This window comes from Hylobates moloch, unplaced genomic scaffold (assembly GCF_009828535.3).
Source record: "Hylobates moloch isolate HMO894 unplaced genomic scaffold, HMol_V3 SCAFFOLD_2, whole genome shotgun sequence".
Taxonomy (NCBI): domain Eukaryota; kingdom Metazoa; phylum Chordata; class Mammalia; order Primates; family Hylobatidae; genus Hylobates; species Hylobates moloch.
This window is the reverse complement of record NW_026652277.1, coordinates 171,171,646-171,193,757: the sequence shown is the minus strand read 5'-3', so window position 1 is coordinate 171,193,757 and position 22,112 is coordinate 171,171,646. Positions and strand designations below refer to the sequence as shown.

The 22,112-nt window shown below is 42.6% G+C and overlaps 1 protein-coding gene across 1 annotated transcript in view; it reads right to left on the bottom strand.

Annotated features, from left to right (window-relative positions):
* Window positions 1–374: 374 nt before the first annotated feature.
* Window positions 375–22,112, bottom strand: part of PACRG (parkin coregulated) — a 580,605-nt gene continuing 558,867 nt past the window's right edge. The window contains exon 5 of the mRNA XM_032162072.2: window positions 375–738. Coding sequence (XP_032017963.1) covers window positions 578–738 — 161 coding nt within the window. The 3' untranslated portion in view covers window positions 375–577. The remainder of the gene's footprint in view (window positions 739–22,112) is intronic.

Here is a 22,112-nt window from a genome sequence, read left to right as displayed (position 1 = left end):
GCTAGAGGCATTAATTACAATTGTAGCTGAGGTTATAATGGGCTGCAAAAATTTCCTGCTGTAATTGGAATATAGATTCAACAGTTTTATTGAATGTCAAAGCACATTATTCCGCACAGCTGCTAGAGAGGCACTGCTGAACTGATGCTTCTCTTCCATGACAAACACCTATTAAGCAGTCAGCATAAACTCTTCCCTTACAACCTCTGACATCACCCCCAGGGCAGGCACACACAGAACAGCAACTGCTGAATTGCGTATGAAAATTATAGTTTATTGTCTATACAACTGAAGGTTTAACTCGGACTCCTGCTTCTGTGGGAGCTGTATAAAGAAGCAATTCTTCTCATAGAACAAATAAGCACAGTACACTATTGTAATCTAAGAAACAGGCACTATTTATGTATTGGAAAGCCTTGCTCTCAATAGGGCTAACAGTCCAATGGCCCATAAGCCACTGTTTTAGCAGCTGTAGAAAAGAAAGCTGTGGAAGTCACAAGGAATGAGATGCTAAAAGCAGCAGAGACAGATGATCCCAACACCAACGGGAGGCTTCAAGTCCCAGCTGCTGCCACTGTTAGTTTAGCAAGCAAGACTCGTAGGTTGGGACCACGTACTTAATGTTGATAAAGGCATTTTCTCCTCCGTAGCGCTCGAAGGCCTCCAGCGTCTCCTGGATCAAGTCACCAATGTTCTCCCTCTTCTGCTGGCTGTAGTCAATGCCATCTCCGGAGTTCACTGGTGCATGCAAACACACAAAGAGGCCAGTTATTTCTCTGCAATTTCCCGAAAAGTTCTATACAGTCTAGGCATTTTCTCTGAATGCTTATTAGGAGACACAAACATGCAAGATTTTTACACGATCTTGCGGAGTTTTAAAAGCAGTGGCAACTGTACAAAAATACCAAGTCCCAGAGTGGAGCCGATGAAAAATAATCTAAAATAAAGGAATAACAGAGTAAACAAAAGTGAGTGAATCACAGTTACAAGAAAGATGACAAGTCAGGGACTCTCTTTCTTGATCTATTATATACAGGGTGTTCTCTTGGGCCCTGAGTTTTCCAAAATCACAGCACGGCGTACTTACAAGGAACAGTCTATTGTGAGATCAGGCTGTTCGTTCCGTGTGATTTAAAATGGATCTGCTTTGGAATGAGGCTTAGCCCCCACCCGCATCTCTGCTGCTTTTGAACACATGGCAACCTCTTTCTCCTGAATCCCAGTAATCCAAGTGTTCAGTTCCTTGAAATCATTTTGCTCATTCCAGGTGCAGGTGGGACAGGAGGAAGCTGCTTCTCCTGCCCTGGCTGCTCCCGAACGATCACTCAATGCTGGTATGACAGCTATTTGTCAGTCAACGCTTTGCAGGGAGTTTGTGCCACTGCTAGTTTTGGAGTCCCCAAGTCCAGGGAGGTGTGCCAGCCAGAGAGTCTGGAAGTGACCGCTTCAGCTGCCTCTCAGATGCTACGAGTGAAGCAATTCCAAGGGTAGCCTTCAAAGGCCAGGAACCTATGGCTAAGAGCCTCTCCTCTATACCACAAACTCAATCTCAAATCACTTAGAAAAGAGATATGCGATTATAGCCAAGCTGCAGGAGTTACCAAGGGTGAGGGAGTCTGACAAAAATGGGTCCCCTTAGCTTCCATTCTGCCTGTAGATATTCCACAATTGTTTTCTCTAACGATAGTCATTCCACGCTTTCTGTTGTATTCCACTCCCAGGTTACCAAGGGCTTCAACGACATTTATTCTCCCAGCAAGCAAGTCATGAGTGTGTCCTGACTTATCTATGGTGGAAGGAAAGTGCACAGGTAGGCTGGGAGGACCCAGTAGGATGAGGGTGACAGCCCAGGCCTAGAGGGTGCCAAGGGGCCAGGGACCTTAGTGCAACTTGAAAACGTGCATTTCACCAGAGAAAGAATTCATTTTATTCATATTTCAAGTGTAGACTCACAATGTTTATCTTGTTTGAATGTGAAAATAATAGAGGGAAAAATGGTGTTTCCAACCTTTTATCCTTCGTTAGTCATTCGAGACATTTAAAAAAGACTTAGTAATGGTTCAGACCAGAATAAATATAACAATTACAATCCTACACAGCATAGGGAAGCAGTTCTTTTGCTTGATTTTTCCAGAAACTTATTAGAGAAATGTCACTGTCTTCTGTGATATACACACAATAAATTGCTATCCTTATTCTTTTCTTTTGGTAAGGGTGAAGGCAGGCAGATATATTACTAATTTTCTGAAAACAAAAAAAAACAAAAAAAACCAAAAAAAAAACAGATTGTGAGTCACACAACTGTAGTGCATGTCATTTATTCATAATAAATGACCTTAAAATGGTTCACAAAGCCATTGTGATTAGGTGGGTTTTTCATTCCTCATAGTACACGTGTTTGTGCTGTCACAGGTAAAGCTGGGTTTCAATTTATTTAAAGTTTGATCATCCCAAATATTCAAAATGTTATATATATGTGTATATATATACACACACGAATGAGAGAGAGGAACAGAGAGAGAGATGCTGGATACAGTGACTCATGCCTGTAATCCCAGCACTTTGGGAGGCTGATGTGGGAGGATTGCTTGAGACCAGGAGTTTGAGACCAGCCTGAGCAATACAGCAAGACCCCATCTCTATAAAAGAAATTAAAAAATTAGCTAGGTGTGGTGGCATGCACCTGTAATCTCAGCTACTTGAGAGGCTGAGGTGGGAGGATCACTTGAGCCCAGGTGGTCAAGGTTGCAGCGAGCCATGATCGTGCCACTGCACTCCAGCCTGGGCAAAAAGTGAGACCCTATCTCAAAAACAAACAAAACAAAAAGAATATATGAGATAAACAAGAGATAAGATTTTTAAACACAAGTGTCCTTGCCCTATTGTTTTTGAGGAAAACAACAATGATACACTTTGTAAAGACAAACATGTAAACAGATAAGCATTTGAAGTCCACCGGTTTTTCTGTTTGTATTTCTTAAGATTGACATGGTGTTCTGAGGCGTGAGAAGGTGCAGGCAGGAATGGCTGCATGGGGGAGATGAAGCCCTGTGGCTCTGCTGCAGGGGAGCCTTCCAAGAAGGGCTTTGAGTTGGATTGAGAGAGGAGGAGGAAGCTTGGTTGGGAGGAGGCGTTGTTGACATTTGTTACAGGTGTAAAGAAAAGATGTTAAGGAAGAAGGCGGGCAGGATGAAAAGCAACAGGGGATTTGAACAGAGGTGCTGGTGGAAGACCCTGCTTGACAGGGGAGGTCAGCAGCAGAGAACGTGCTTTTTAGAAACAACTTCAGCTTTCCAGGATTCCAACCAAAGCAGGGACGAATGTCCCCTCAGAGTCGGGCTCAGCTTTGTGTGCTGCTCCCCAAATTATAGCTGATAAACTCCTCCTAGGCATGAAAGAGGTGGACCTAGGGAGAAGGTGGCATGGCCTGTTTGCCTACGACAGAAAGCCCATTGAACAAACCCCTGGAGGGCACACGGAAAAGATAGTTGATGATGATGCTGAGTTGTGGCTGCTGTGATCAAGTTCCTTATGGACAAAGATACATACATTAATCACTCATAAATGGTGCCTTTTGTCGGCATATTAGTCAGAAGGTCAAGAGCTGAATAGACCAGGAGACAGACATATTTTCCTGAAGGAGGGAAAGGGCGTGGAAGATCTGCACACTATGGAAAGCTTAAGGCACCTGCTTTTCCACTGCCCCAGAAAGCAGCATGACAAGCAGAACTTTATCTCATGTTCTTACTTTTAAAAAATATTTGACCGTAGGAGTAAGTAAACTCTGTAGCTTTTTTGTTTTTCCACAGTGTATAACCTCAAATGATAAAAGAACAAAACACAATAGGAGTTGCTTATTCAAAAAGTGAGTTGGAGTTGGAATATTTGTGGTTGCAGAATGTGTATCATTGGGGTAGAAAAAAGACCAAAACAGGAACACCTCCCTTACTTTTCATGCTGAAACAATGACCCTGCACGGTTTGGGGTCTAACTATGTTGAGAAGCAGGTGAGTCATGAGGTCTCCATTTCAAACCTGCTACATTGACAGTTTTTTGAGAGCCTGAAATTGAGATGATTAAGTTTGAACTCACCATTTTAAATACATGCGACACCGTTGAAAAATACGTTTGTGAGAATAGGACATTAAAAAAACTAAACCCAAACGGTTATTTACAATTGTCAATTCTGATTAGGAAAATGACATTTCAATTTAGAAAGCAAGGAGTGGATTTTATGTCTGGGAGCTAGAAAATATACATTGATGATGGAGAAGATATGTTTTACTTATAATCAAACAAATAGGATGAAAGCAATGGTTTAAACCAGACTTGGTGCTTCTGGAAAGATGACATGCAGGCAGAGGAGAACGAGGGATTTAGTTTCTGTTCTTGGAGATCCCTCCATGCAGGAGGCATGCGACCTACTGCCTCAAAGTTGTTCTTGGTTAAGAATTATTTTAAGTGCATTTATTCCTCTGAATATTGGTGTTTGGGGTGATGTAAGCAGTTTGAGCATGAATAATATGCACACTCATTTTTCTATCTAAACCTCCTTAAACTGTCCCCACTGGATGCTTTCTCTTTCCGGATACCATTTTGTTCAGAACCAGGACGCACGTGTCTATCCCGGTCTCTGGTCTCTTGTCCAGCGATGGCATCCTCCCTGCTGCGTGAACTCAGCTTGGGGCTGTGAAGGGACAGCCGTACACCTTGTCACCGAGGGCCACCGCAATGGGGAGCTGCACCTGACACATTTACATTTCACAAAGATATCTGCCACTCCGTGGACACGGACCAGCAAGAGGCTTGGATGACGTAGGATTTTGATGATGTAGTCTCCATTTCAATTCTAGACTGTGTGCAAACTTCACTCTTTCTTCTACTTTCTTTAGTTATGACTATTACAGGAGAAAGGAAAAAATCGAAGGTGAAGGAAGCAAAGCCAGAAAGGAAGGACAGCTTTGGTGGCCAGAGCGAGATCTTCCCATGTCAGTGCCGGGACGTGCGCTGACGCATTGCTCCTCCGTCCTGCAGAACGCCGTGGGTCATGGCTCGTGGGCCGTGGGTAGTGGCAGCAGTTGCAGCTGTTTCACAGGCTGTCCTCCCTGTAGACTAAGCATCTACTCTGCGCTACAGGGCAATGAGAGACAAAAAAGACCCTTGCCTTCCCGGGAGCTTGCCATCCAGCTGAGGAAGCCTATTAGCCACGCTTCCTATGGGATACAGTGGTCACTGTCTCCTCCATGGAAGTACGTCTGGGCCCACGCACTCCACTCCTTCCAGAGCCTCCAGGCGCTGTGTGTCCCCCGTGGCGCTTTGCTTGCCACCGAGCCCTGCGTCTTGAGAACTCTGAACGGTTTGTTGTAGTCAAGACACTCGGAGATCCTAGAGACACGAAAAGCAGGAGGGGAACGTGTGACGGCCACTGCGAGGCTCAGGGAGAGTTTAATTCAAATTTGGATTTTTTTCACTCTTATGTTTTGGGGCAATACTGTTACATGGTAAATATATAGCCATTGTATGAACAGCAATACACAAGGGAGTTATTTGGAAATGAAAGCCTTATTGAAGGCACTGGAAAAATAAAACAAATAAATGCTTCCTTTAGATTGCTCACTCAGCATGCCTGAAGTGTTGTTCATTTGATACCGAATAGATGAAGTCATTTATGAACTCATCTATACTTTTTCGTAGTGACTAAGAAAATCCTAAATAGGCACGATTTCAGGAAGGAAGCCCTTCTGTTCATTTTGAGAACTTCCTGGCTGAAGCGGCAGCATCGCACTCTCAAAGGGAACAGTGAGACCACACTGGGGAAGGCAGAGTTGTCAGGTCCACGGGAGGAGACCTGCCCCAACACGCTCTCCTGCCTGAGATGCCAGAAGAGCTGGAGCTGTTAGAAGGCAACGAACCAAACATTCTCCCAGGAAACACTAACTTGGGAAACTCCATTAAAAACCACCTGAGTGAATCAGGAAATGGTTAAGAGGTGACTGAGATGATGATAAAACTATTATTACCAGTCTTTCTTCACACTAAATACCTGCTTTCGGAAGCTTGAATTTATGATGCAACTCACCAGGCCCAGTAACAACAATGGTTTGTGTTACTTCCTAGGTACACAATAGCTAGACTGTAGAAATGACTGTAGAAATTAGCAACTATCTCAGACAAATGCATGACGATTATCTTGATAGAACAACATTCACCTTAGCCGCAGGGAGCACGAGACACTGACTCAGACAGACTGACTCTCTCCACGCACCCAAGGCTGAATGACAGTCATAAAACCAAGGCTCTGAAATAAATAGCTGCGGAGGCATCGTGGTTCAGCTGCACCGCCATTGGTCTAGGGCTGTGCTCTGACCGTTGGCATGTGGAGCATTTGCTGCCAGGCGTAGCCACTTTGCATACATGGCGCTTGAGTGAACCCAGGCCAGATCCAAGCTCTTTCCGTACCCAGCGTTCATCGGAATCAAGCCGACTGCAGACATCGCCTTGCCATGTGTTCCCCACTGGGGCCAGGTAATCTCGCTGAAGCAACACTGAGTGGAATTAAAACAAAAAAGCTGACAGAAGAAATCAAATAGTTTCTTTCTGGACCAAGGCATATTTTTGATTCTCAAACGCTGAACTAAAAAAATTCAAGAGCTTTAACGCCCAAGTAAAAGGATTTTCACCTCTTAAGACCTGTAACCTTTGACGTCATCAGTCACAGCTAAAGCTGGCTTTCTTCTGATTGGGTTGTAGTGATGTTATCCGCTGTGGTGAGAGAGAAAGCGAGCCCTGGGGGCCTGGCTCAGGTCTTGGCAGGTTTGTGCAGGTGGAACTCACTGCATTTATTATTGTTATGTTTCTTGATGACACTAAGCCGTCACAGATTCTCTGTTGGATGATTCTGAATAAATTTTCCCTTTTTAAAATTACTTTATTTATTTAAGATGGAGCCTCACTCTATGGCCCAAGCTGGAGTGTAGTGGTGCAACCTTGGCTCACTACAGCCTCTGCCTCCCAGGTTCAAGCAATTCTCCTGCCTCAGCCTCCTGAGTAGCTGGGATTACAGGTGTGCATCATGATGCCCAGCTAATTTTTGTATTTTTAGTAGAGACAGAGTTTTGTCATGTTGACCAGGCTGGTCTCAAACTCCTGGCCTCAAGTGATCCACTAGCTTTGGCCTCCCAAAGTGCTGGGATCACAGGTGTGAGCCACCATGCCCAGACAAATTTTCCCTTTGTGTTTATTGGATTTAGCAGTTAAAAGATTGAGACGACCAAAACAGAAACTTCTTGTTTGTATTTACTGTTTTTTAAGCAGAAATGTCAATTTTAGTGAAATAAAACCAAAAATTTTCAAAAGAAATTTATTCAACAGGTAACGTATTACTAAAAAAAAGTCATTAACAATAACTCATAATGTTTGAGAATTTAGAAATGGTTGCTTTTGAGTTTTTTAAATATGAATTAAGAAAGGGGAAAAGGAAGGCTACAGGTATATTTTATCTTGTAAGATATTTACAGTTTCAATACCTAGATTAAATTGTCATCATTTGTTTTGCCAGAAATGTGTGTGTTTGGGTTAGCTTGGACTGAATTTACTATATAGAAATAGTGTTACCTGTTTTAGAATAAGAGTTTTCTCCCATAAAGTTTGGATAATTATAGGGAAACAGCTATGAATTCCAATCTGGTCTTTTCTGGAGGTGAAGGAGTGAGAAAGAAAAGAAAGAGGCAGGGGAAAACCTAGGACGAAATTCATTTTTTTTTTAAACAATGAGTAAGAGAAGAGCCTTTTGGGGAGAAGCTGTGAGGTTATCTGCTTTTAGAATCCTAAAGAAATGCTTCTTTCACTTTATTTTTTTTAGCTTTGCTATGTTACTTTGAGGGGCTCAACTTTTCTCCCCCTTAACCATAATGTGTGTTTCCCCATTTGGAATCCTGGGTGTTTCTCTGTCTGGGCCATGCTTAGCCACTGCTTCCTCGGCTGACTTCATGTCCTCTTGGAAACCGAAGGTTCCCCACATTCCCTTAAATATGACCTCACAATGGATATTTCCAAAGTCTTGGTTCATGGGTGTGTGAATCAAAGTTGCAATGGTTTTTCAACCAAAACTTACAATAACCACAGCATCTGGCATGCTAGAGATGCCCAAGGGCTTACCCACTTCAAATCTTCTCAGATCTTGCTGACATTAATGAAATTCACAAGATTTCTTTCCTCTGAAGATAAAAGCTTTGAAGTAAGCCCTCGATTCCCAGCTGGATGTCTCGTTCTCTTTCTCTCTTCTTGACACCGAAGGCTGGGTCACTAAAGCACTAGGCTACTAAGCCATCATATTTCCAAAAGCTCGAGGAAACGTTTTCATCTTCTGAATGGGGCCATTGGTCACTTGAAGAGATCATGAATCTTGGCCTAACAGTCAATTCAATATCTAAATTTCCCTCACATAGACAATGACAATTTCTAAACAATTGTCGTTGTCCAACTGCAAAGTAGATTCATTTATCTATGAAATGTACAACAATAACAATGGAATCATACTGATATAGTGAAAAGAATACTGGACTTCAAGGCAAATAGCCTGAGATATAATTTTCAATAACTTAGTAGCTATAATATTCAATAACTCACTAGCTATTTAACTATGGGCAGGTTATTTAACTTCTCTGAATCTCAGTTACTGCCTCTGAATAAAGACTGAACTTTGGATGCTCTCTGGTTTCTATTCACCTAACATTACTTTTTATAATATCACAACATAACTTTGGAATAAGCATTTAGAAATGACAGTTATTCAATGGATGCCCGTATTTCAACTGAAAAGATGATCACAAAGCCACTATGTAATTCTTCAAAGTAAGTCAGAAACCTCATATGCATCAAAATCAGGTGTCAAGTCAAGTTCTAAGAAAACCTGAAAAGACCAAATGTTTATATGATTAATTCTAGTTAAGAAAGAGTGCACTGTGCAAAACTCATATTATTTGTTGACACCCTACACCAAATGCTATTACATTCTGCTATTTCAGTAAGTCTATATCGCTTTTAAAGACCAATTATATGGGTTAATTTCTTTTTTACATACCAATTGATAATGATTTGGTCAAGACTACCAGAAGGCAAGCTAAGGTCTTCTCTGATTAATTACCGTTTTGACCTGAAAGTTATACTAAGAAAAATAGGTGGGTTCATCAATTTATCCCTCTACTGGATAATTATAACAATAGATTCAGTTATTGAATTAAGCTGAATTCAAGCTTGTGAAGTAAAAGCTCATTTCTTTTCTTATTGGCCAACATGATTCCGGGAACAGAGTGCTTCAAAAAAGGAGCAGACAGTTAAGTCCAGCTGTCTGTGTTAAATCTATTTCTCGCTGTCTTATCTCACGATGGAGTAATAATAACAACAACATAATGTCATTTACAAAGATTAGGTCATTTAAAACTAAGAATAGCCCTATGAGCTAAATACTATTATTCCCCTTCACAGGGGAGAAAATTGAGGTTTTGAGAGGTGAGAAAACTTAGTGAAATGATGTAAGCAGAATGATGGTGGGAAGGTTCAGAAAGAGAGGTCCGAGCATCACATGTCATCACAGCGAGAGCAGGAGGTAGCAGAACATTTGCTGCCTACAGAAGAACTTTAGCCCTGTATCATCAGCAGAGAGGTTCCAGGTGAGTAAGTGACGGGGAGATACTGTAGCCGCTGCAACCAACCGGGTAGTGTTTCCTAGGATAGTCAATTGCTATGATAAAAAATACCATTTTTTATGATATAGACTATTACACTATCTTTACTTCATTACAGGTCCTTAAAATAATATCATTCACAGAGATACAAGCAGGATGACAAAAATCAAGGCCGATTGATTTCAAGGACTTTTCTCTCAGTGCCGTAAATACATGGTCAGTATGGGCAAAGTCTAGGATCAATTTCACATTTCATACCCCCCCATCCTTATGGGCATTTATTATGATTTATTTTTAGTCTGGTAGATATTAGTTACATAGTCTTCTAGATGAGGAAATTATAAGGCTTTAATGTATACAAGATAGATGAGCAGGCTGAGCATGACTGCCCAGGGTCATCATTGCTACTTAGTGGACGGATGCCTGGTATTGGACCAGAGGCACTAGGAGAACCTATAACTGTGGAATCAGAGGAATAGGGTGAGAAGGTAAAAAGGAGGAATCTTCGAAGTATCTGTATGGTCTTAAGAAACAAACCAGAAAGCCACATTGAAGTCACTTATGTTGGGAAAGTTTAGGAATCAGAGTTGAAGGTTCCCATTAATTCTCTACGAAGAGTAGGAGAGTCTCTGGTTTTCCTTCAGGAAAGGGTTCTTGCGGTTCTCCAACAGCCCTTGCTGGAATCGAGTGTGGTGTGGAGGCCCTCAGATGGCCCCCTGGTAAGTGCAGAAGGCTCCTGTGAGGAGCGCAGGCACCGAGTGTGGGCTCAGAAGGTGAAAGGCTGCCCTCGGCCCTCCTTTCTTTGTGCAGTTGCTGCTGTGTGGGACATGGTGGGGCCAGGCCTCCCACTCCACTTCCTCCTGGAAGGAGGCTGTTAATAGGCTGTTTATCTTTCCATCTTCAAAGCCTCCTCTTCCTAATTTACCCTGCAGAACAATTTATCTCATCATTTTCTTTTCTGGTTAATAACCAGTGTCTCCATGTTCTATAATGGATCAGATTCAAATCCCCAGTCGTCTGGCCCCTGTGTGATCTCATCTCCCTCATGAAGCCAGTCACTTGCATTCTCCTCCACAGTGGGACCTCCTGGTTCACTCAGGCTGGATTTCTTACTGACCCCACTGCGTGAAATTTTCATCATGCCTGAAACTCCCCATGGGAATATGCTCCCCTCTTCCCCCTGGTAAGTTCAAGCTTACCTTTGTTCAGCGCTAATGTTACTTCCTCTTTGATTTTGAATCCACGTCATCTTTCTTTCTTTTGAATTCCTGGAGCACTAGCCTGTAGTCCCCTCCCTGCTTATTTCCAGGTTACTCTAAAACCCTTAATAGATGTTTCCTGTTTACTTAGCTCTTTTGCATTCTACCACCTCGTGGGGGGCGGGGGGAAGGATCATGATAATTATGTTATAAACCTCATCGTGGGCATCAAATTCAAATTGGGCACTTGTGAAATGAACGAATGAAAGTATAAGTAAATTGCTACCTTGTGGGTTTACTGGGTCCAGATACTGATATAAGCAAACTCAGTTCTAAATAAACTGTATGGTAGGTGTAGTGGCCACCATGTGCCTAATTCCAATTCTTTGTTTACTATTTACATATTTGTGAGTCCTTATCCATGGAAATAGCGCTTACATGAATTTGGAAATGTTCGATCAAATGAGCTTCAATATGTGGAGGGTCTCTACAGCTAGATAGCTTCATCTGTCTGCTTTTCAATAATATACTCCTCAACTTAAAGTGGGGTTTACCTGGATCATCTTTAAATTTGAGAAGAACTTTTTTTTTCAAAGTGAAAAATGAGATTATCCCATTTACTTTTTTTTTTTTTTGAAATGGAGTCTTGCTCTGTCACCCAGGCTGGAGTGCGATGGCTCAACCTCGGCTCACTACAACTTCTGCCTTCCCTGTTCAAGTGATTCTCCTGCCTCAGCCTCCTGAGTAGCCGAGATTATAGGCGCCCAACACCATGCCTGGCTAATTTTTGTATTTTTTTTTCTTTAGTAGAGATGGGATTTCACCATGTTGGCCAGGCTGGTCTCCAACCCTTGACCTCAGGTGATCCACCCATCTCGGCCTCCCAAAGTCCTGGGATTACAGGCATGAGCCACTGGCCTGTCCCCACTTACTTTTTAGCAGCTTTTGCTCCAAGAAGAAGGACATGTTGGATTTTTATAGTGCTTTCATTTAATATCTAAGTTTTGTTTTATATGGTTTCTTTCATAGCTACATGGTAATTTTCAACCAGCTCGCGAAACAGCAAAATAGATTATTTTGATTGGAAAAGAACTACTGATGGCTGCCCTCAGGAGTGATAAAACCTACCGGAAATAATTGTAATCACCTCTACACTGGTGGTGAAAACTTTTAAAAATGAGCCGGCCTGGCAGCTGCTATCAGACCTTTCCATTTCCAGGTAACGTTAATGATACCAGATACAACCTGTTTTCAGCTCTGGCATTTTTCCGGTAATTGAGGCACAAAAATAAAAATTCATCTCAGATGTCTTTTTTTCTTTTTTGTGAGACAGGGTCTCACGCTGTCACCCAGGCTGGAGTGCTGTGGCACGATCTCAGCTCACTGCAACCTCGGGATCCTGGGCTCCAACAATTCTCCTGCCTCAGCCTCCCAAGTAGCTGGGAGCACGCGCTACCACGCCTGGTTAATTTTCTTATTTTTTGTAGTGATGGGGTTTTGCCATGTTGCCCAGGCTGATCTCGAACATCTGGACTTAAGTCATCCACCTGCCTTGACCTCCCAAAGTGCTGGGATTACAGGCTTGGCCCCCTCACCTGGCTCATCTCAGATTTCTAATAAATGTTATCAGCAAACACATTAAACTACGGGGAAATGCATTTCTAAAATGGTGAACTCGGAACTTAGAAGCCTTTGCATAGCCGTCCCAGTGCTCACCATCATAACAAGATAAGGCTGAATCATTGTAGGTGACTGGGCTGCACAGCAGGGCACAGAGATACAAAGCAAAAGATTCTCATGGCCTTGATGTACTGCTTGTTCTATCAAGAAAAATAATTAAATGGATAAACTCACCAATCGTGCTTATGATGAAAAAACATGTTACACCATTTCTGTAGATTGGATTTTTCCCCGAATATTTGGGATATATCTCAGCTTGCCTAAAGTACCTACTCTTTGAAAATTCTAAAATGAATTAATGGATGCAAAATTTGAATAGATTTCCAAATCCTTAGCTGGATATTTTACAGAGTGGGAATATCTCATCAAATGAACTCAAGTAATGCAAACATAATACATTTAATGAACAAATCAAAGCAGTCTGCCGGCTGAACTCAGTTAACTGCTCTGAAAGTGACGGAGTTAAATCCATCAAGCCTTTTACAGCTGTCTTAGTTAAAAATAACCTAGAAATATCTTTCCAAGCTCTGGCTATCAGCCTTTATCAGCTTCTACACTGGTGAGTTAAATGTGGCAAGAGACATCCACTTTGCCCCAAGTGTATTAATGCAGGACACAGTCTGAAAATGCCTGAGCTTGCCTGATATTTTTATAAATGTTTAAGGCTTTAAAGCCCAATCAAAGTTTTGGCCACACCATACAAAAAAACAAAAAAACAAAAAAAAAAAAAAAGAGAGAGAGAGAGAGAGAACAGTATCTAAACTGTGGGGGGCAATTTTGAATGTGGCCATTTAATTTGCCACAGCAGCAAAATTGGGTTTGCACAATAGACACTGAAACTTGTTGGAAATGTTGATAGGTGAAATATGCTGAGTTTTGATACTTTTGAATAAAGAATGTTTATTTGTCTGAGTTACATTTTTATCTCTTAAAATTCCTCAGTTTAGTGTACCCGATGGCTTTCCCCTGAATCAGGACATTAAGATTAGTCTGGACAAAGACAGCTTGGAAATGAAACAACAGGACCCCTGAGGGGCGGAGCCGTGCTCTTGTTCAACACAAATGGCCATGCATCCCAGCTCCACTGAAACAGGGGAAATAATATCCATCTGTAAGGACAGGTTCCAGGACAAAAATAAGAGAATATGCATTACGTTTATATTAATTTAACATGCTGTTGATAAATTTCGACAATTATTATTACTGCAGCTGCTATTTTGTCTATACTGTAGCTCCCAGGTAAGAGTAGACTGGCCATCATTTAACTCTGCTCTGGGAGAGGACAGGAAGTATAGCCCCACAGAACGCCATGGAGTGTTTTTTGCTTTATTGTTTAATGAAATGGGTTTATTCTACAACCTTACAAAGGAGCAACACTTTTAAAGAGCAGCTTCTTCATCCTCAGGCCATGAGGGAGAGCAGGACATTGTTATCTGGACTCACCTTGAACTTGGAGCCCTAATCTTTGGGATGTCCCTTTATGAGTTTTTTTAGTCTAGACTGGTACCTTGCACCCTGCTTACATCTCTGATTAAGATACTTGGTTGTAGGACTTTATGAGCAAACAATTTATAGCTTAAGCTTACACTTAATCGTTGTTTTCCTTCAGATATAGTTCAATATGTTGGTGTTTAACTGAATGGGGAAAAGACTGGCTCTTCTTCTGCAAATGGCACCCAGATGTGGTCATCTGAAGGATGGTAGCTGTGTTTACTTCCTTTTTGTCTCCACAAAGTCCTGATTTTTCCAAATTTAGGAGCACAGCTCATGACTGGCCCATTCCCTAGACTGCTGGCTGACTGTGAGAGATGCAGCCCTGATAGGCCAACAGGAAGCAGTGGATGTGGCCCTACTAAACTCACGGGAAGCAGTGGATGGGGCCCTACTAAACTCACGGGAGGAAGCAGCAGATGTGGCCCTACTAAACTCATGGGAAGCAGTGGATGTGGCCCTACTAAACTCATGGGAAGCAGTGGATGTGGCCCTACTAAACTCACAGGAGGAAGCAGTGGATGGGGCCCTACTAAACTCACGGGAGGAAGCAGTGGATGGGGCCCTACTAAACTCACGGGAGGAAGCAGTGGATGGGGCCCTACTAAACTCACGGGAGGAAGCGTCAGGAAGGTGGATGGGCCTATAAGTCAGGAGCAGTGGATGGGGCCCATAAATCAGGAAGCAGTGGATTGGCCAGTGGATGTGGCCCTACTAAACTCACGGGAAGCAGTGGATGTGGCCCTACTAAACTCACGGGAGGAAGCAGTGGATGTGGCCCTACTAAACTCACGGGAGGAAGCAGCGGATGTGGCCCTACTAAACTCACGGGAGGAAGCAGTGGATGGGGCCCTACTAAACTCACGGGAGGAAGTAGTGGATGTGGCCCTACTAAACTCACGGGAGGAAGCAGTGGATGTGGCCCTACTAAACTCACGGGAGGAAGCAGCGGATGGGGCCCTACTAAACTCACGGGAGGAAGCAGCGGATGTGGCCCTACTAAACTCACGGGAGGAAGCAGTGGATGGGGCCCTACTAAACTCATGGGAAGCAGCAGATGTGACCCTACTAAACTCATGGGAGGAAGCAGCGGATGTGGCCCTACTAAACTCACGGGAGGAAGCAGATTTTATTTTCAAATGCACACCTGGTACTTGTGCTTAAAGCCACAAAAAGGTCATTCTTTTGTAGTATCACTATGGGATTTAATATTTGCAAAATAATTTATATTCCTGTTTCCTGATTTTGTGTTTTGAGGCAGGATATCTAAAGGCACTTAATACATGTGTTATAATTCAAATTTATGTCATACAAGTAGCTGAATTGACAGAGAGACTATCTCCTTGCCCGTTGCTGGCCATGAGGCGACCGCCCGGTTAAGGAGGAGACAGCAAGAGGCATCGGCAGCATCCTGGCTCACATCTTTCCCTGCAGGAAGAGAGTGAGGGCGGAGGCGTCGAGGAGACTCCCTCCTGCTTCTCTACTGAGGTGAAAATCCCCGCATCTACTGCCACCTTCTCTGCACAGATTGCTACATTGGCCTCTGAGCCCAAAGAAACCCTCCGTGCTCTTCCAGACTCTTCAGCGCCATGGTCCTAGGCCCTTTGGGATGGGGTAGACATCAGAGCTCCTGCCCCGGACCAGGCTTCCAGATTCAACGTCGTGTGTGGAGTAGTCTCAGAGCGCCGAGTAAACTGCGGCAAATGCTCTGGCAAGCAGGCTCACTCGCCAAGCTTCCACTAAGTCTGGCGCCTGCCACCTTAGGTCTGGACAAGGTAAACCTCCAGAGGTTGATGGAGACCTGCACAAAGGGCTCAAGTGATTTTCTGGCTTCACCCCAGTGTCACCTCCCAGAGTTCTGTTGTCCTTCACCTGCCCAAGGCTTCCGGATAGGTCATTGCACTTAGTTCCAGCCTCTTGGAAATACCTGTATTGGGAGCTCTGTGCCCCCTACATGCTTCTATCAGCAAGACCCTGGACTTAAAGACTTGCCATGTGAGACAGAGTCTCCCTCTTTTGCCCAGGCTGGAGTGTAGTGGTGCGATCTCGGTTCACTGCAACTTCCATCTCCCCAGTTCAAGCGATTCTCCTGGCTCAGCCTACTGAGTAGCTGGGACTACAGGCACGTGCCCCCATGCCCAGCTAATTTTTGTATTTTTAGTAGAGACAGGGTTTCACTATGTTGGCCAGGCTGGTCTCAAACTCCTGATCTCATGATCCACCTGCCTGGGCTTCCCAAAGTGCTGGGATTACAGGCATGAGCACTGTGCCTGGCTTATGTTTAGTTTTTACAGACACTTTGGCTCAAAGGAGCAGATCCAGTGGTGGGAATTTGGGGAGTCAAGGTAGTCTGGCAGAGGAAGTGCTGAGGGACAGGCAACCTCCCTGGCCTTGAGGACGCCAGCTCCATCCTCCACTCTCCTCATCACAGGTAGGCTCTGGCTGCAGGGCGGGGTGGACAGGTCAGGCTGATGGTTCCTGACATGTCTATGGGGCTTGGGTTGTGGGAAGGACCCCCAGAGCAACAGCTGGAGCATTCGCCTTGGTGAAATACAGCTCTCTTCATTTGGCCACATGGCCTGCCTGGTGCTTAGATCAATGTCTGTTTGTAAACCGGCTTCCCAGTCGGAGGATAAAAGAACAAGGCAATAAATCCAAGGTGGGACTCAGGAACCAGCTTCTAATATGAACTCAGATGTCATCATCCATATTCTGTGATTTCAAGAAGACCAGCTGTGTTCTAGAGCTTCAGCAGCTGAGGATAGATTATTGGACTAGAGTGGGAATGTAGACTAGGGGGCTCGCATTCTGGCAGAGGAGTCCGGTAATATGCCAGGTAACCAACCATTAAATAAGAGTACTTCAGATTGAGAAGTCCTGGCCAGGAACGGAAGGAAGGTGATGTCGTAGAGATGGACTCGGGGGGCCACTGGAAGCAGGGTGATCCAGAAGGTCTCCCTGGGAAAATTAAATTTAAGCTGACATCTTAGTGTGGAGAAGTCGGCTTGGGAGAAAGAAACAAGCTTGGGAAGGACGTGCAGTGCAGAACAGCAAAGGCAAAGACCTTGAGGTTGGAATACGTTGTTACCGGAGAGGATGATTTCACCGAGTTATGGCATCCGGGGTTTTCAACATTGATATCTACTATACCTAATTATCATTTGTCATGGCTGTTTAATAGCTATGGAGTGGAAGAATACAAGTTACTCAGCTCTTCTTCTCTGGCTAGAGAAATTAAGTCTACCTCCAGATTTGCACAATTTTTGTTAGTGATGCAATCAACATCTTTGTGCATAAAGTCTTTTTCCTTAGTTGTATTATTTTCTTGAAAGAATTCTCAAAAGTGAGGTTACTGCTTCAAAGAATATGAATATTTTGTGGTTACTGGTATAGGCTGCCACATTGATTGTTCAGAAAGGTTAAGCCAGTGTATGATGTTTCAGCAACACATACGGGTGCCTGCTTTATCACAGCATTGGGTGTTAGAATTAAAATTGTGTTTGCTAATCCATTGTCTATAAAATGCTACTCTAAGGTTGCTTTAGTTAGCATTTTTCTAATTACTAAGGAGGGTTAACGTTTTCCCATGTATTATTTTGCTGTGTGGGCTTTTTTTTTTCCTTTCTGAGAGTGATTTGTTCTTATCGTTGGCCTATTTGTCTACTGGGTAGCGGTTATAAAAGAAACAAAGTCTCATCTTATCACTCTGGGAAGCTAGGGAGTGGACCAGAAGATCTCAGAAGTTAGATTTGGTGTGCACAAGCCACTCTAGCATTCATTTCTTTTTGACCGATGCAATAACCACTATTTCAGAGAGCAGAGAGATGTGCTGAAGAGTCACACAATCACTTCTAAAGGTGCCCAGGTGTCCCCGGGCAGCACCCTGGGCACTGAAGAATTGGAGGGATTGTGTTAAGCAATGCAGAGGACACTGCACGGTCAGTCCATCATTGTGAGAAGCTGAATGGACGGTCATATACAGAAGGAGGCACATTTACAGTGAATTAGGTTTCTAAAAAGCTTGCTTTACATCTTATGACTGCACACCCACTCACCCATCAGGTGGCTGTGAGGGGTCGCTAATTAGAGGCAAGAACTCACACTTCTGGGTGCAGCCCTCAGGTTTACAAAGTGTCTTAAATTGGATTAAGTCTCAATAAGGCTACACATAAAGTCATTGTTATTTTGGTTTGTATGTGAAAAGTGTGAATTTGTTCAATGTAAACATTCATGATATATTGCAATTGATTTGAACTTGTGTTGGCATTTCTACATTTTTAATGTATGGGGAGCCTCTAAAGATGAGAGTGGGCTGGGATGCTCTTGACCTCTAGGAAGCCCAAGTTGAAGGCTGGGAAGGAGATAGGTAAGAGATAGCTCACTAGGTCCTGGGAGATGAACTTGGAGGAGGCAGATGAAGCAAAGGCAGAAGCATTTGTTCTTATTGAAGGTTAAAAGACAAGTAGCAGTGGAAACTGAAGTCTGCTATTTATCTTCAGGCTAGGGACAGTGCAGACAGCTGCAACACAAGCCTCCTTATAAAACCATGCCAGCAACCTGAACCATGACCTCCACTGGAGAAGTATTTCAGTGAGTGTGCTGACATCCCCTTTAAGCACCAGTAAGCACTGTGGTGTCAATTTTGTTTTGAGGTCTGGTGATTTTGTTCACCTTCTTTAGTGAATAATAGGGAGACAAAGTCTTTACATAGTCTTATTTCAATTTAACTAAGGAAACAAAGCTTCGTCGCAAGAAGAAAGATATTACATTGAGAGAAGGTTTGAAAGTTAAAAACAAACATTACAAAAAGATTTGGAATTTCTAATAGGCAGTGAGCTATTGCAAAATCAGATCGACAATTGACAGCTATTCAAGTTAAGGTAAAATAATGGTTTGGATAGATAGTTCAGTACATGTGATCTTTAGTTCGAAATTATCTGGGTATTTCTTTTGCTTTTTTCATGTCCCTTTATGTAGTTATGGCCTGTTAGAAGAGATAATATTATAAATTAAGAAAAGGCAAGCTGTTTACAGAAATCAGTGTGAAGCATTTAAAGTGGTTTTTCTCATATCGAAAAGCTACTGGCAGGTCTAATTATTGCCCTATCTGAAAGACCAAATTACATTAAAATGCGTGAAATAAATGGCTGGGCTGCACATATGTCTGCGTGCTACAGTCATTACTCGAGTAGTGTGTCTGACAGGAAACCTTTTATGAATCCCATAAAGAACTACATCACTGGGCCCCCAAACATTCTCCATGTTAAAAGTCTGATGGTGGGCCGGGCACGGTGGCTCACGCCTGTAATCCCAGCACTTTCTGAGGCCGAGGCAAGTGGATCACTCAGTCAGAAGTTCAAGACCAGCCTGGCCAATATGGTGAAACCCCGTCTCTACTAAAAATATAAAAATTAGCCGGGTGTGGTGGCGGGTGCCTGTAATCCCAGCTATTCGGGAGGCTGAGGCAGAGAACTGCTTGAACTCAGGAGGCAGAGTTTGCAGTGAGCGGAGATTGTGCCACTGCACTCCAGCCTGGCCTGGGCGACGGAGCGAGATTCCGTCTCAAAAAAAAAAAAAAAAAAATGCCTGAAGGTGAAGAAAATTACTCAAAATACTAAATTCCTTTAAGTCCTGTTATGATTGTTTTCTGCTTAAAGGAACTCAAAGGACTCCCTTTTTAATTAGTTCTACTATTCTACCCCAAAACCTGACCACGAGAAGATAGCAAATTAAAGCTTTTGGCAAGAAATAGACTTTGGGGGTCTATATTTCCTGAAGAATAAAGTAAAACGGGTTTCCAAGAGTCTCCTAACACCTCCTGGGGCTGCGGTGTGAAGACAGCCTCCTGCTGCTCTGGGTTATAGAGCTTAGAACTGCCTGGGGTTTGCTGAGGAAGCCCTTCTGATTAGCAGAAGGCCAGGGCTACTCAGGGCCTCAGGGCACGGGACAAGGACACTGAACTGGCCCTGCGGGAAGCAAGGTGTCAGGCATCAGGCTAGGAGTTTTATTTATGCTCCTTCATTTAATCCTTAACTCTGTGAGGTTGGCCATGATGCTGAAGATGACGGTAAAGACTCTCGAATACTCTTCCCAGGGATCTATCTTAGCATGTGACTGTGAAGGTTAAATAGGGTATATTTGCAAAGCAGCTGCTATCTACTAGTAAGTCCTGCAGCAGAGTTTGCTATAATTACAATCATTATTATAATAATAGTATCAGTGCTTCTTACATGGTAGTGCTAACAATTAAATGAACTAATTTATAGACAGCACCTAGCTGAAAGCTTGACAATTATGGGGTGCTAAAAAATGTTAGTTTCTTTCACTTCCCTAATAAGATCAATTCAAAGAGTTCATGGTGCATTCATTAATATTCCAAATCTACCCACTGTACGGATGAGCGAATTGTCACAGTGGGATTTGATCTCAGGTCAACCTAAAGCTGAAGCCTCGGCTGTTTCCATTACAGTCTGCTTCCTTGCTAAGGGCACTAAGGGCCGGTGTGGCCAAACCCAATTAACACAGAAATTCCTTATGGTTGCCCTTGTAATCACTTGAGGACAGGAGCTCCTCCTAATCTGTGGATTATTTGGTTTTAAATACTTTTTGGTCCATGTCATTTTTTCTTTTGTATGCATTTACATTTTTAAAAATAGGCATGTAGCCTAGAACAATTATAAAAGCGAATACTGCTTTATAATGAACCAGATAACGTTACCAATATTCAACTATTTTTGGCTAAAAAATGTCAATTTCATGTGGTTTGACCTAAGTTTTAATTCTTACTGTGTGCCAGGCACGGTGCTAAGCATTTAAATACATTTAGCTTATTTAATTTGAATTCTCATTAATCCCCACAACAACCTGGAAGAGTTGATAATGTTACTGCTCACATTTTTATAGATGAGGAGCCCATGGTACGGAAAGGTTAAGTTGAACTACCAAACATCAAAGGGAAACCACCATATGCAAAATAATGAAATGTCTTTATAGACGCTTTGGCTGAGAAATTCAGTTGTGATATATACGAAAACAAAGTGAAATAAAAAATACCATTTAAAAACATTTCTTTACAATGGACATATTATTCAGGTGAAAACTGTTTTCCTTCTAATCTTAAAATTCTCTATTATTATCTAGCTAATCTGTCATCCATCTATAGCTTTAAAATTATCTGTGAAATTAATTATTCATTAAGCAATTAACAATTATACGTCATCACTGGCCATCAGAGAAATGCAAATCAAAACCACAGTGAGATACCATCTCACACCAGTTAGAATGGCCATCATTAAAAAATCAGGAAACAACAGGTGCTGGAGAGGATGTGGAGAAATAGGAACACTTTTACACTGTTGGTGGGACTGTAAACTAGTTCAACCATTGTGGAAGTCAATGTGGCGATTCCTCAGGGATCTAGAACTAGAAATACCATTTGACCCAGCCATCCCATTACTGGGTATATACTCAAAGGACTATAAATCATGCTGCTATAAAGACACATGCACACGTATGTTTATTGCGGCACTATTCACAATAGCAAAGAGTTGGAACCAACCCAAATGTCCAACAATGATAGACTGGATTAAGAAAATGTGGCACATATACACCATGGAATACTATGCAGCCATAAAAAATGATGAGTTCATGTCCTTTGTAGGGACATGGATGAAATTGGAAAACATCATTCCCAGTAAACTATTGCAAGGACAAAAAACCAAACACTGCATGTTCTCACTCATAGGTGGGAATTGAACAATGAGAACTCATGGACACAGGAAGGGGAACATCACACTCCGGGGACTGTTGTGGGGTTGGGGGAGGGGGGAGGGACAGCATTAGGAGATATACCTAATGCTAAATGACGAGTTAATGGGTGCAGGAAATCAACATGGCACATGGATACATATGTAACAAACCTGCACATTGTGCACATGTACCCTAAAACCTAAAGTATAATAATAAAAATAAAAATAAAAAAAACAAAAATCAAAGCTATTTTAAAAATAAATGTCCATGTGTACTAAAAAAAAATTATAATTACAAATTATAATTT